At 46.4% G+C, this 16,101-nt stretch overlaps 1 protein-coding gene across 1 annotated transcript in view; it reads left to right on the forward strand.

Annotated features, from left to right (window-relative positions):
* SYT17 (synaptotagmin 17) overlaps positions 1-16,101 on the forward strand; it is a 90,233-nt gene that overhangs the window by 45,711 nt on the left and 28,421 nt on the right. Inside the window, exons 6-7 of the mRNA XM_065892727.1 lie at positions 6,478-6,598; positions 8,440-8,595. Of these exons, the coding sequence (XP_065748799.1) occupies positions 6,478-6,598; positions 8,440-8,595 (277 nt within the window). The remainder of the gene's footprint in view (positions 1-6,477; positions 6,599-8,439; positions 8,596-16,101) is intronic.

Raw genomic sequence — 16,101 nt, forward strand, 5'->3', positions numbered from 1 at the left:
CCCACCTCAGCTTCAATTCTCTGGAGGTTGGGTAGGACAGGCGACAGACACTGTGCTGATGACCCCTCTCGGACCAGGATGTGGTGCAGGAAGCCTCCACGTTGGGGCCGCATAGCTTGTTCTCGTGGCCCCTGGATTGTAGTTCTTCCACATGCTCGGAGTATAGTGGTGGAGAGACGGACACTGTCTTTGCCTTTATGGAGAACAGGAAAACATCCGACAAGGACAAGTGCCATGAAAGAAATAAAACAAGGTGATGTGATAGAAAGTGAAGGAGGCAAGGAGCTCTTCTCCACTGGGTGGTCATGGAAAGCCTAGAAGAGGTGACATTTGAGTTGAGATTCCCAGGCTAAGGGAACAGCAAGCCTTGGGGTAGGAGCGGTCTTCTGTTTTCAAGGGATAGAAGGCAGAGGTGGCAGCTGGATGAGGTCTGAGACATAAGCAGGGGTCAGATTATTTAGATCCTGGTAGACAAGTGGTTCTCAACTGGTCGCTTTTACACTGAGGGGACCTTTGGCAATGTCTAGAGACTTTATTTGTAAGGAGAGTCCTCACTAATTTATTTTAGAAATCCAAATTATTAACCCTCTTTGGCTACTTTATTATTAGTAGCAAGTTACACGGGGCTTTATGTTTTGAAATCAAGAACCTTCAGCATCAGAGCGGCAAAGGTGCCAGGGCTGCAGTGGAGGGTTCCCTCATTCTGTTCCATCTGTGTGGAGCGTGCCTCCCTGCAATATTTGCTGGACAAAATCCTACTTATCTTTCTTTTTTCTAGCTTTATTGAGATATAATTGATACAGAACATTGTGTAAGTTTAAGGGGTACAGTGTGATGACATATATAGATGTGTACATTTTGAAGTGACTACCATGATCAGCTTAGTTAACACATCCTATCTACCTGTTAGGGATTAACGCAAATGCATCCCGAGTGAAGCCTTCCCTAATCACGCCCCTCCCAGGAGTGGGTTGTGCTTCAGTCTTGCACTAGGTCTGGTTCATATGGCTCATTAACAGTTAGGACCTGTAACATTTTTTTAATTGAATGAAATTCACATAACATCAATTTAACCATTTGAAAGTGTACAATTCAGTGGCATTTAGTACATTCTCAACGTTGTGTGACCATCACCTCTCTCTACTTCCAGGACATTTCTATCACTCCAAAGGAGACGCTGTACCCACTAAGCAGTCACTCCCCATTTCCCTCTCCTCCCAGATCCTGGCAACCACTAATCTGCTTTTTGTCTCTGTGGATTTACCGATTCTGCATATCTCGTGAATGGAATTACACAAGATGTGGTTTTGTGTCTGGCTTCTTTCACCTAGCGTCATGTTTTTGAGGTTCCTCTACACAACATTGTAGCCTGTATCAGTACTTCATTCCTTTTTATGACTGAATAATATTCCATTGTATGGCTGGACCACATTTTGTTCATCCATTCATCCACTGATGGACATTTGGGCTGTTTCCACCTTAATTCATGTGCACATATTTCTGTTCTCTTGAGTATATACCTAGGAGTGAAATTGCTGGATCATATGGTATCTGTACGTTTAGCCTTTCATGGAATGGCCAGACTGTTTAGAGTTACAGCAGAGCAGCTGTACCATTTTACATGCCCACTGGCAATGTACAGGTTTCCAATTTCTCCACATCTGTGCCAACACTTGTTATTTTCTGTTTGGTTTTTTAATAACCATCCTAGTGAGCATGAGGCCCCTGGAATTTTTATTTTTTTAGACCTTCCCTAGTCTTCCCCAACAGACTGACTTGTTGATGGCTGGGATTATGCTTTAATTGGCAGCAACATGGTATGAGAGTTAATGCAGGGGCTGAGCTTGCATCTTGTCCTACTTTATGATTTCTTGAATCACTTGGCTTCTCTGAGCTGGAATCCCTTCGTCTGTAAAATGGAAATTTCTAGGGCTATTGAGGGGAAGAAATGAGATTGAGCCTTAACTTGCCGGAGTCAGTGCCTGGCCTAGGGTGATTTCTCCATAAAGGTTTGCTGTATTTAACCATGTTCATAACTTGCCAGGCCCAGGCCCCAGTAACTTGAATAAATGTTTGTTAAATGAATCAGCCCTTCGATATTGCTCAATTAGCCTTCTTTTCTATTTCTACCAACTGTTCCCCAAATTCCAGACAGCTGTCTTGCAAACTGATCACTCCCTAGACAGAAAGAGTGGCTCCATCAATGGAACAGCTTCCCTGGAAAAATAGAACATGAAAACCTTGATATGCTTGTGTTGGGGGTGGAACACCGGGAGGGCACAGGGAGCTTGTGTCCTACTAAGGGAAGGAAGACTAAAAGAAGCTCTTAGATGGCAAACAGCCTTCTGAGAAAGGTGATGACACCAGGAAGCTGCCTCGTTGAGGGTTCAGTCAATGGCCTCAGGGGAGGGAAAGAGCAGCTCTCCAGCTCTCTCCACTCCAGAGAGCACTCTCCACTTAGAGAGGGCTTGAGGGCCTCTTAGGTGCTGAGGGCTCAGGAGCTGGCCTCAGGCCCCTCTCTCTCCATCCATCTCTTGAACTGGCAACTCGCAGTGTGCAGGCTCCCACCCGGTCAGCCGCTGGGCAGCTTTCTCTGGCTCTGGGGACGCTTCCAGAATCCACCTCTTCTCACCCTCCAGCCACACTGGCCTTTCCTCTGTTCTTGAACACACCGGCTTGGTTTCTCCCTCTTTTCACTTGCTGTTCTCTCTGCCTGGCGTGTCCCCCACCTGCAAGCTCACCTCACAGAGAGGCCTCGCCCTCCGACCACCCTGGCTCACACAGGGGTCCCCACGTGTGCCCCATCAGTCACCACTCTCTTGCCTGACTTTTCTTGCTTTCTTTTTTAATATTTATTTTCTGTTTTTATTTTTTTATTTGTGGTACGCGGGCCTCTCACTGTTGTGGCCTCTCTCGTTGCGGAGCACAGGCTCCAGACGCGCAGGCTCAGCGGCCATAGCTCACGGGCCCAGCCGCTCCGCGGTGGGATCTTCCCCGACCGGGGCACGAATCCGTGTCCCCTGCATCGGCAGGTGGACTCTCAACCACTGCGCCACCAGGGAAGCCCTATTTTGTGTTTTTAAATGAAATATTTCTAACATAAAACAATAAAACAAACACCCATGTGCCCATCTCCCAGACTTGACAAGGGCTAATGTTCTGCGCTACTTGCTTACTTTAGATCTTTCCTTTTAATCAACTTTATCGAAGCATAATTTACATACAGTAAATACATACATTTTAAATATATAGTTTATTGATTTGGGGGCAAATGCACCTGTGTAACCACTACCACAATCAAGATACAGAATATTTCCATCTCCCGAGAAAGGCCCCTCACCTCCCGTACCCTGCAGGAGTTTTCTTCCTGGTACTCAACATTATCTGAAATCACCTCATTCATGACTTTTTTAGTCTGTTTCCTGTCTGTCTTCACCGCCAGAGTGTATGTTCTACAAAGGCAGGGACCGTATCCCATTCCTAGTCCAGGCACATAGTAGGCCCACAAGCAGTCTATGGAAGCCATGATATTGTCCTCATTATCCTGTGTGTACACATCCCGACACACACGTCTGAGGATATCTGTGGGGTAAGTTGCTGGGAATGGAACTATTGGGTTAAAGAATATTTACTCTTTTCTTGTTATCACAAAAGAGACATCTACCCCCCTTTCTCTTGTCTATCCAGGGTTTCTCAACCTCAGCACTGTTGCCATTTGGGGCTGGATCATTCTTTGGGGTCCAGGACTTACACTAGATTTGGGTATCCTACAAAGGGAAGGGTTCCAGGAGCATCCCTGACCCCAGCTGTAACAACCAGAATGTCTCCAGACATTGGCAAATGTCCCCGGTTGAGAACCACTGGTCTGTGTACGTGGGCTAATTTCTTGCCATCCTAAATTGTTCCTCACTCAGTTGAGCCCATCCCTAAACAAACTACCCTCGACGACTGGATTGGTTGCATCCATTTTTTGCCCTGTTTATGCAGCTCAGCTGACTGAATTACAAGTCCTGATCACTGTCTTTACAGCTACATCATCAAAGGAGATGCTGGTTTGTTTTAGAAGCAGGGAAGGCATCACTCTGACTTATAAACCTGGGAGGAACAAAAAGTCCACAGGACATGAATGGCTTCTCCATGGCCTGGGCACTAGCATAATTCACAGCATTCTTTGCCTGAGGACAAATATGTCTTCAGGGTCATGCTCTGAAGATGCGGCATCTTCCAGGCCTTCAAGAGCAAGAATGAAACCCCTAGCAAATGCGTAAAGGGCTCTGAACTTCTTTGATTACTCAGGACACTGAGTTGGCCGTTTCTTTCTTGAAAAATCTGCAAGCTTATGTGCCCAGAGCTGGACAGCAGGAACCTAAAGGGTGAAGGAGGACAGGTGGGGACCCAGTGACGTGAAGAGGCAGGTCCCATCTAGAGGGCACTGCATTGTGGCCAGATGTTGCCAGGTGGGAATGTGGGCCCAGCCTTGCCAGACCTTCCTGTTTTTCAAGAAAAACAAGAAATCCAGACTTTTTTTAGTGTGAAAAATCTTGATTCTTAAATTTTATAATTATTAGCGAGGAATTATCTGTTTAAACATGATGTGAACCAAACAAAACGCATCTACAGGCTGCCAGTCTGCAACCTCTGAGTTAATTTACAAAGTTGTTTCTTGTTTGGGGACTAAGTCGCTCGGTTCAGAAATCTTTTCGTTTGGCTCTTCATCTAGTCAACAAATCTTTATTGAGTATCTACGGAGCATTGTTCTAGAGCTGCCACTTGGCATTAATTTGCTCAAATGGCTGACACCAAAAAGGATAGAGATTATGGGTGTGTGAGTGGGTTGGTGGATGAAGAATGGATGGATAGATGGATAGGCAGATAGATCAATCTGATCTTTGAGAGATACATGCTAAAATATTGCAGATGAAATAATGTGATGTTTGGGAATTACTTCAGAATAATACAGGGAGTTGAACGAGGGGATAGATGAATCAAGAATGGCCATGTGATGATAATTGTTGAAGCTGAGTGATGGTGGCTATGAGGAGGTTCCTTATACTCTTCTGCCTTCTTTTGAATATGATTGGAAATTTCCCATACTAAAAATATTTGTTTTAATGTCCTTATCAGTTAGAAATGCACTCTGAAAGAGATATAGGTAAAATGACGTCATGTCTGGGACTTGGTTTAAAATATTCAGCTAAAAATTTTCACAAGTCAGGGTATAGATGTGCTATGATCTGAATGTTTGTGTTCCCCTCCCCACCACCTACAAATTTGCATGTTGGAATCCTGACACCCAGTATGATGGTGTTAGAAGGTGGAGCCTTCGGGAGGGTGATTAGGTCATGAAGGTGGAGCCCCCCTTGAATGGGATTAGTGCCCTTACTAAAACTCCAGAGAGCTTCCCAGCCCTCTGCTGAGGGTACAGTGAGAAGTCCGCAACCCTGAAGAGGGCCCTCACCCGACCATGTAGGCACCCTGATGTCCCAGCCTCCAGAGCTGTGAAAAATAAATTTCTGTTGTTTATAAGCTACCCTGTCTGTGGTATTTTGTTATTATAGCAGCCTGTATGGACTAAGACAAGATGAAACATCCTTCAGCAAAATGTTGATAATTGGTACAATTGGGTGATGGGTATATGGAGATTCATTGAACTGGCGTGTTTAATTTGTATACGGTTGAAATTTTCTACAGTTAAAAAAATGTTTAAAGGGATAGAGAGGTGGGGGCCTCTTGTTTCTAGGTACTTTTGGAAGTATGGAGTCATACACTGGGTGCGTATGTGAATTTCCCATGAGTGTGGTAGTGTTGACAGCAGAGGAATGGGTACTCTTTAACAAGGGATGTCACAGTCTGAGCTTGCCTTCGTGAGGCAAGAAGCGTGGGCTCTATTGTGGACTCAGCCTGCAGGTTGAGAACAGATTTCTCACCTGGATGGTTTCCCTGCAGGGTGGTCTTCCTCCCTGTTACCCTGCAGGGAGGCAGAATAGCACAATGGTCAGAGAATCTAGAATCAGCCTCCCTGGCTCCAGGTGCCAGCACTACCACTTTCTAGCTGTGTGTAGCCTTGGACATGTTTCTGAGCCTCTGTTTCCTCTGAGCCTCAGTTTCCTCTCTTATTAAATGTAACACTCACATCTCACAGACTCGTTATGAAGATTGAACTAATAATTACATGTTAAGTACTTAGCACAGAGCTCGACATGTAGCATTTATTTATTCTCATTATTGATGCTTTTGTTCTTACTATATTGTGGCTGCTCTGAAACATTCTAAGAGCAGAACAAACTTTCTGAAATAGATGGAAGAAAATACGTGGGGACAGAGGCTAAAAGAAGTCAAAGAAAGAGGCACTTACTGTTAGCTGATCCACCCACAGAAGTCCATTTGTGAGCTGCTAGAATCAGTTTCCTGCATGATAGGTACAAAAAGAATACAAAAAAAAAAATGCACCTTCCTGACCATATCCTTCCTCCGCAGAATGAGGTAGAACTGGGGGAGCTGCTTCTGTCACTGAATTATCTCCCGAGTGCTGGGAGACTGAACGTTGATGTCATTCGAGCCAAGCAACTTCTTCAGACAGATGTGAGCCAAGGTTCAGGTACTGTGTGGGCTCTCCTTCCCCCATTTCTTTAACAAGCCATCTATGTTTGTTTGACACAAGGGACCTGATTTTCTTTTTCTGCATCCTGGATACTATTAATTAACGCGACCCTTTGAGGGTGAAATAGCATCCATATCTAGGATGTTAGTTCAAGAGGAAGAATAAACGATCGGTTGTTTCTTAGGATGAGGCAGGTAAGTGATACCATTCCAGTTACTCCATTTGAAGCAGGGGTTTGACCGAGACCAGGTGTGATAACTACTGGAATCTAGATCCTCTTTGTACACATGCAGCCCCAAAGAAGTTAACTTGCCTTTCCAGATGCTATGCATGTAATGGAGACACCATGCTCCAGGTGGCGGTAGCGTGCACTGACCATGCATTCTAATCTGTGAGAGCAGTGGACACACCCTGAGGTTCTTTTCCCAGCTCTTTTCAAGAGTAGCATAAGACTTTATAAATCCCAGCTCTGAAAAGACTGTTGTATTTAAAGTGCCTATAACACACCAATTCAAGCGTGACTTTTAATGAAATAGAACAGATTACATTCCATTTGTATGTAGCTTTCCCATGACAGCAAAGGATATTATCATGAAAGCAGCCATGGTTGCTCAGTAGTGGAAGTACAGTCTTCTCTAAGTGCCATAGCTAAAATAAATTACTTTTGCTATAAAGTGACAGCTGAATTTAGAAGACAACTTGTATTCTCAAAAACCACATTATAGGGCTTCCCTGGTGGCGCAGTGGTTGAGAGTCCGCCTGCCGATGCAGGGGACACGGGTTCTTTCCCCGGTCTGGGAAGATCCCACATGCCACGGAGCAGCTGGGCCCGTGAGCCATGGCCGCTGAGCCTGCGCGTCCGGAGCCTGTGCTCCGCAGCAGGAGAGGCCACAACAGTGAGAGGCCCGCGTACCGAAAAAAAAAAAAAAAAAAACACACATTATGAAAACAGGTTTTGAAGGGACCAATAGAGGGAATGGTATTAAGGCTGGAGAGTTTCAGAATCACCACAGTGGGAGAGTCAGTATGATAAAATGATTAAAGGCTCCGGAGTCAAACTGCCTGGAACCAAAGCCTAGTTCTACTGCTTATAAATAATGTGGGCTTGGGGAAGTTATATATACTTCCCCATATATAAGTTATATAAGTGTATATACTTATAACCTCTATAAGCCTCAATTTCTCCATCTGAAAAATTGAGATAATAACAGTATTCATCTCACTGGGTTGTTTAAACAAATACAAGATTAGATAATGTACATGAATCTCTTTGTAAACCATAAAGTGATCTGAGAATGACAGTTATAATTCTGTTTTTCCCTGTACGGGCTATGGGCTCACTGACATGTTAATGGGTCTCTAAGGGCAGAAAACTAGAACAGGCTCTGGGTCTAGCTCTTCTTCCACTAGCCTGATCTTAAGCAAATCATTTCCTGTCTTGAGCCCTCAGTTTCTTCATCTGTAAAATGAACACAATGCCTGACACACAGGAGGAGCTCAATAAATTTTGGATGGCTAGAGTAAGAGAGAAAGGGGTGAGCAGAAAAGCAGCCGGATGGGAAAAAGGAAGAATATATAATAGGTGGATAGATGGGAAAATGGATGAATGAAAGGAGGAGTGGAAACCTGGATAGATGGGAAAATGGATGAATGAAAGGAGGAGTGGAAACCTGGAATGGATGGACTGATGAGAAACGAAAGGATGGGTCAGTGGTTGGGCTGTCAAATGGATGGGAAGTTGGATGGATAGGTGGATGGGTGGATGGATGGATAGATGGATGGATGGATGGATTGGGTTTCCTGATCTCCAACGCTATGATTCTGCATCCAATTCTCAGATCCCTTTGTGAAAATCCAGCTGGTACATGGACTCAAGCTTGTGAAAACAAAGAAGACATCCTTCTTAAGAGGCACAATTGATCCTTTCTACAATGAATCCTTCAGCTTCAAAGTTCCCCAAGAAGAACTGGAAAATGCTAGCCTAGTGTTTACAGGTAGGTAGTGTTCCAGACATTGATGAACTGCAGGTGAGACATATTCAGCGTATTGTCCTAGGGATAGAAGGTGATCTAGAGAGGGTGATGTTTAAGAACTTCGCATCTGGTATTCAGCTACCTGGGTTTGAACTCACCATTTGTGGACTTGGAAAAGATTCATAGAACCACAAAGTATAATTGTTACAAATGTAAATTTTGGAGCCAAATTTCCTGGCACGTCCACATAATTACTAAAGTCTTGGGCGAGTTACTTAGCCCAGGGGCTTCCAACCCCCAGTTTGTGGACTGGTACTGGTCTGCGGCCTGTTAGGAACCAGGCTGCACAGCTGGAGGTGAGCAGTGGGGAAGCGAGCAAAGCTTCATCTGCTGCTCCCCATTGCTCGCATTACTGCCTGAACCATCGCCCCCATCGCTCGTATTATCGCCTGAACAACCGTTCCACCCCCAACCTCCGTCTGTGGAAAAATTGTCTTCCACGAAACCGGTCCCTGGTGCCAAAAAGGTTGGGGACCGCTGACTTAGCCTCTCTGAGCCTCAGTTTCTTCCATCTATAAAACGTGAGCAATAATAGTACTTGCTTCATAGGTTTGTCGTGAAGATTAGGTAAATTGTGTCTTTGAGATAACAGTCAGTGCTGTGTTAGCTTTGACAATATGATGATTCAAGCGGCTTATGGTCTGATAGGGAAACATGAGAAAATAGGATCACCTAACTCCGAGAGGAGGATCTTGAAAGGCTTCCCAGAGGACATGGTATTTAAGTAGAGGCTTCAGGTGCCACACTCTGGCTGAATCTATTGTTTCCAGCGTGTAATTTAATCTACTGTTTCCAGAGTGTATTAGTTCTCACCCCAAACTTTAGTGGCTTAAAATAATCAACCCTTATTATCTCATAGTTCCTGTAGGTCAAGAATCCAGTCATAGATTTGCTGGGTGCTTCTGGCTGAGGTTCTCTGGCAAGGCTGCAATTAAGGTATTGGCGAGGGCTGCAGTCTCCTCTGAAGGCTCGACTGGAGGTAGGGTGGGGATCTGTTTTCAAGACCTCTCACATAGTTGTTGGCAGGAATCGTTCCTTGCAAAATGTTGGCTTGGGACCTCAGTTCCTTCCTGGGTGTTAGCCAGTGACCTTGCCCACATGGGCTGCTTCATAGGGCCGTGCACAACATGGCAGATGGCTTCCATTAGAGTGGGCAAGTGAGGGAGTAAGAGAGGGTAAGCAAGACGGAAGCTCGAGTCTTTTTGTAACTCAGTCTTGGAAGTGACGTCCTATCACTTTTGCCATATTCCACTCATTAGAAGCAACTCGCTAGGTCCAGCTCACATTCAAAGGGAGGGGATGATACAGGGTGTGAGCAACTCGCTAGGTCCAGCTCACATTCAAAGGGAGGGGATGATACAAGGGTGTGAGCAACTCGCTAGGTCCAGCTCACATTCAAAGGGAGGGGATGATACAGGGTGTGAGCAACTTGCTAGGTCCAGCTCACATTCAAGGGGAGGGGATGATACAGGGTGTGAGCAACTTGCTAGGTCCAGCTCACATTCAAGGGGAGGGGAGGATACAAGGGTGTGGACACTGGAAGGCAGGGATCATTGGAGCCATTTTAGAAGCTGCCCCCACCCCCACACAGGGTAGTTAGTAGAAGTAATGGTTATTATTTCCCGTGTCCTTTTCATAGACGTCACCTGTGTGATTGCTAATATTCATCATAGTACACCCTGTCAAGTCAACATCATCCTCGTCCATTTACAGGGCAGGGGCCTGAGGCCTAAGATATAAGCCATCCACCCAGGGTCTCAAGCTGGTAAGAGTCAGGATTCAAGCTCTGGTCTTGCTAGCTCCTAAAATCAAGGGATCTGCATTTCCTCAAGCACCCAAGTAGTGCTGGCATTAGGGATCTGACATCGTACTTTGAGGAGTCCTGTTCCAGAGTAATTGGAAACCTTCATCTGTTTAGATCCAGTCTAGAATCCTTGGTGCAGGTGTCCCAAGAAAGCAGGCCCTGGCTGAAAAATCCTTGCATGCAATCCTTCCGCTGTACAAGCTCATTGCTTCTCATCCCCAAGACTACTAATGTTCCGTGCTCCAAGACCCCTCCGAGGCAGTCTGGTTCTGGGCTTTCTCAAGACCTGTCACCCAGAGAGTCTGCATCTAATCAGGGCCACCTGCCCTAGCAGATGTAATGATTTCTGATAGAGCCTGTGATGGCTTCTGTCCAGATTGAGTTACCAACAGACAAGGGCCCCACTCCCTGGAAGGTTTCAGGTCAAGACAAGACAGTGATTCCACTGACTCCTTAAAAGTAGCCAGCAGGCAGTGGGAACCATACTGAACCGAGACTGGATCCAAGTATGGAATATCGATTCCTACATCCCTCGTGAGAATAAAGGACTTAACGTTGCACCTTTAGATCAGGAAGAGGTTCGGGCAGGGGGCGTGTTGCATTGAGAGAGCCTGCATGGAAAATCCTGACACTTTTGTATTTTACTTAAAATTTTATGACAAAAGTAGCACATGCTTGTGAGTGATACAACCGAAGGATGTGTATGGATGGAGAATCAGAAGAACAGAGGGGTTCATTGCATAGCCTGGGTGCTGACTTTGTGACCTTGGGCAAGATCTGCGTGCTTTGGTTTTCTCATCTGTAAAACAGGGATAACCATACAAGGAAACCTCAAAGGACTGTTATGTAGATTAAATGAGATCCATTCATAATCAATGCTGAGCACTGTGCCAGGCACAAAGCAAGCCCTCAGCTAACTGTTAACTATTATTAAAAGGAAACTTTACTCTCTTCCTCACCCTCCTTCCAGGCCCTTCTCCCTGAAGTCGCCACCTTTAACGTCCTGGTGTGTCTCACTCCACACTTTTCCCCTTGTTCACACAAACGTCATCCACATATGGAAGAGTCAGTTCTTTTAAAAAGTTATTCATTAATTCCAGAACTGTGTATTAAGCAGTCCCTGCTCTTGTGGAGGTTTCTGGACCATTCTGTGAACGTCACTCTGAAACTTGCTTCTGTTTCATTAACAATGAATGTGTTCAGTCCCTCCAGGTCAATGCAAATATGAATGGATCTAACTCTTTGTTTTTAATAACTGCATTATATACCATCACGTGGTATACTGTGATAAAAAGCCAAGGTTACTCATTCTGGGGGCAGAGGTAGGAGTGTATGACAGAGCTTCAGAGCATGTGATAGGAACTCTGGAGTACCCTCCCCAGAAAAATACACAATAGGACAGAAAATTTTGCACACAGTTCAGAGGTGTTTTGAAACCCTTGAATCCCATATGTGAGGCCAATACGGCAGAAGCCTCAAACCGGAGTGGCGCTCCCAGCCCCACCTCCCCAACGTACATCTCTCATTTGACATCCCCCCTCCCCCAACTTTAGGGGGCAGTTGTCAGCTGTGGCCATCAGCAAGGCCTGTGCTCTCCATTTATGGAAGACCTGCTTCTCTCCTTTAAAGGTTGGCGTTTCAGGCCCCTAGCTCGGGTTTCTCTCCTCAGGTTAAAAGCCCATTGAAAATATTCTTTGTAGAGCAGGAAGGATTGCAGGCCTCTGTGCCCCCTTAAGCAAGGGATTCTCAAGGCTGGCTGTACTTTAGAATCAGCTGGGAGCTTTAAACTGCTACCAGTGGCCAGATGCCACCTCAGAGACTCTGATTCAGCTGGGCTAAGCTGGGGTCCTGGGCTCTCTATAAGTATCTATATTTTTAAAGCCCCCCCAGATATTTCTAATGCTCAGTCAGCTTTCCGAGCCACAGCTTTGAGTGGAAATCCCAGCTGGGGTGGCATTTTACATAAAGGCCACTGGCTGGAATAATAAAGAAATGTGGATTAAGCTGGTATCTATCTAGGCAAAGCTGTGATTCCCCTGAATTCACATAAGGTTCTAACTTGCTTTATTTATCAACTGGGGGAAAGAGCTGTCACCTCTGAAAGCCAGTCCATTAGCATGTTTCCAAACACTTCCTAACAAAAGGAAGGTTGATCTGCAGTTGAAGCATTTGTGGAGAATCCTGGGAAAAGCCTGTAATTAGCTGGTGGGCTGGGCTTTCTGAACAGTTCCTTTCCTGTGTGGGATGAGGGTTCTTCTGCAGTTTGCAATCAGGTGATTTCTGCAGCTTACGTTTAAAAGAAAAGAGGGGGAAAATTGCTTTTTGACTCCTGAAACAGCAGCCTGAGGTCCAGAGGCCTTCCAGGTAGTCAAGTGGAGTTGGTCACTGGGCTTATTGGGCTGTTCTTGGAAGTAGGAGGAAAAAAGAAAAGAAAGAAAAAAGGAAACGTAGCTTGATAACAGCTCTTCGAAAAATTAAAAATAGAATTGCCATATGATCCAGCGATTCTACTTCTGGGCATATGCCCAAAAGAATTGAAAGCAGAACTCAGACATATTTGTACACTCGTGTTCAAAGCAGCCTTATTCACAACAGCTAAAAAGAGCGGGGATGGGAGCAGGCAACCCAAGTGTGCACTGCTGGATGCATAAATGGGTAAACAAATGTGGTGTGTCTATACAGTGGCATGTTATTCAGCCTTAAAAGGAAGGAAACTGACACATGCTCCTACGTGGATGAACCTAGAGGACATTATGCTAAGTAATAAGCCAGATATAAAAGGACAAATAGTGTGTCATTCCCTTTATATGACGTACTTAGAGTAATCAGATTGATAGGGACAGAAAGTAGAATAGAGTTACCAGGGGCAGAGGGGAGGGGAGAATGGGGAGTTAGTATTTAATGGGTACAGAGTTTTAGTTTGAGAGGATGAAAAGATTCTGGAGGTGGATGGTGGTGATGGATGGCTGCACAACGTGAATTGTCTTAGCGCCACCGTATACCTTAAAATGGTAAATTTTATGTTACATGTATTTTACCACAATTTGAAAAAAGGAGAGAGACAAGAAATGTAGCTTGAGCTCCGCAGAACCCCAGGGGTTCAGCGTAGTTCCTGGATGCTGAGGCCAGACCCTTGCAGGCTGTCCTCCCTGAGGGGGTAAATGCGGTGGTTAGGGGCCAGACCCTTGAGCCAGATGCCCAGGGTTCACTCCGTGATCTTGGCACTTTCCTTGGCCTCTCTTTGCCGCAGCTTCCTCATCTGTAAAATGGGGACAGTGGCCCTTACTTCAGTAGATGTTGTCAAGCCCGAAATGAGTTAATATATGTGAAGGCTTAGAGTGGTGCTTGGCTCAGAGAAAGTGCTCCTTCAGTATTAGCTACTATTATTGCTACTTGATAGACACCAGATTTATGCAGCCAGATGCCATCTTAAAGCTTCTGAAAGAAGACAGGTAATTATACATAAATAGATAATATGTTCTACCCACTTTGTCTATTTAGAGTCTGAGATTCTGTGGAAAGTCCAAAAAGGAAAGGACTTATTTTACAGACTTACCTGGCTGGAGTATTGTCTCATCTTCCTGTCCCTCTCTGAGTGTCAGAGGAAGACCCTCTGTCTGCTTGGAGGTGAAGTTTGGGGGAGATCGCTAGGTTAGAAGGAACTAAAGTTTATGTCATGCTCCTCTGGCCCTATGCCTCTGTCTGTTTCCCCTAAGTACCCTGGGCTTCCTGGCCTTCTGAAAAGCATTCAAAGCTCTTAGTCATCTGGTGACCTTAGTCAGGAGACACTTAGCTTAGAAAAGGTTCCCAATGCCTGGGGGCAGCAGGAGTGGGGACCTGCTGCCTATAGGCGGCCTCTGATGGCAGAGCTGGGGGCGGGCAGGGTCCAGCTGCCCAAGACAGGAGCTAACCAGGTGTCCGTCCCCACCAAATGAATTTTTTTTGAGCACCTACTATGTGCCTGGCACTGTGCTAGATGCTCCTTATTCAGTAGACAACCAGACATTCCTGACACGTGTTCTCATGGAGCTTTCTTCTGGAGGGAGACATCAATCAAATGCCACAGCAAAGCGATGTACTTGTGAGTTGGCCTAAGGGTTATGAAGCAGAGAAGCAGGGCCTATTGTAGAAGTGCCCGAGCCAGTCTGGGGAGTGAGAGGAGGTGACATGTGAGCTGGGAGCTGAAGGGTGTAGGGAGGGAGAGGAGATCAGGCAGGGCTGGAGGAGAAATCGAGGCTGACTTCACATGCCCTGCTGCCCTCCTGTCCTGTTAGAATTTCTCAAGGCAGCTGCTGTAGGAATTGGCCTGGGCATAGGCTTCGAAGGGGGCCTGTCAGTGATAACCAGTGCCGGGCGGCTGCAGAACACCGGGGAAGGGAACCCAGGCAATGAATGACACTCCTAGCTTTTTGCCAACTCTTAGTGTCTCTAGCTAGGACTAGAGAACATGGCACCTCAAACCTTCACATGCAAAGGCGTTCCCCAGGGAATTGTTAAAATGCAGATTCTGACTCCGTCTGGGGCGGGGCCTGGGATTCTGCATTTCTAACAGCAGCCGGCTGTGCTGATGCCGCAGGTCTGCAGACCATGCTTTGGGGAGCAGATATGGAGAGACCCAGAAAGTGCTTCAGGGTGAGTGACAGTCTTTCTGCCTGTGTTAGAAAGAATCAGACTCTCCAGCTGTGATCCTCACCTCTGCACATCATTAGATTGTTAACCCCATCTGTACATTCGTTATTACGTGGGGACTTAAAAAGATCCTGATGCCCAGTCCCTGGCCCAGAGCAGCTGAATCGGCCAGGGCATTTGTATCTGGGGTGAGTGTGGATGTGTGTGTGTGTATTTATCAAAGCTTCCCAGGTGGATCTCTTGCACAGCCTGGGTTGGCAAGCGTTTGCCCGTCCTGTTCTTCCTCCCTCCCGACCCCACTGTCTGCTTGGAGGCTTCCCAGGGCCCCCTGTGAGAGCGAGTTCCAAGGCACCTGGTCTGTTTTCCATAATTGCTTGGCTTTCTGCAGCTGTAGCATCAAATTGGTTAATTGTATCTGCTGGTGAGATGAGACGGGTGGGAGGCGTGGAGGAGAACGAGAGGGGAGGTCTGGAGCACAGTGTGCTGGCCTCTTACCTGGAAAGACCTCAGGGTTGAATGGGCAACAGAGGACGTGCTGGAAGAGTGTCGGGGTTTGAGAAGCGGAGCAGTGGGTTCCTAGCCGAGGAGAGAAGGCAGGCCAGTCCGAGAGGGGCAGAGCCGTTCTGTGAGAGCCAGAAACGCCGTTGAGATCAAGATGCTGTGGGTTCGTTCTGGGGCACAGATGTTCCCCAGCATCTGGCCTCGGCCCACCTATGCCCTGCCCCCTTTCTGCAGCCTCCGCAGGCTCTGACTTCTCCCAGCCCTGCTCACTCGGTACCAGGCCTAGCTCTGCCTCCTGGAGAGATGGTCGCATGGCCACTCAGAGTATGGACGGAAGTGAGATGCAGTTTGGTTCAGATGTCACCTTTACCACTCAGCAAGTGCCTGTGACCTTGGGTAATTGATATCCCTCTTCTGAGCCTCAGTTTCCTCCCCTGTTATAACATTCCAGTCTCAACAATTCATATAAAGAGCTTTAGGGGCTTCCCTGGTGGCGCAGTGGTTGAGAGTCCGCCTGCCGATGCAGGAGACAC

The sequence above is a fragment of the Phocoena phocoena genome, chromosome 15 (genome assembly GCF_963924675.1).
Source record: "Phocoena phocoena chromosome 15, mPhoPho1.1, whole genome shotgun sequence".
NCBI lineage: Eukaryota > Metazoa > Chordata > Mammalia > Artiodactyla > Phocoenidae > Phocoena > Phocoena phocoena.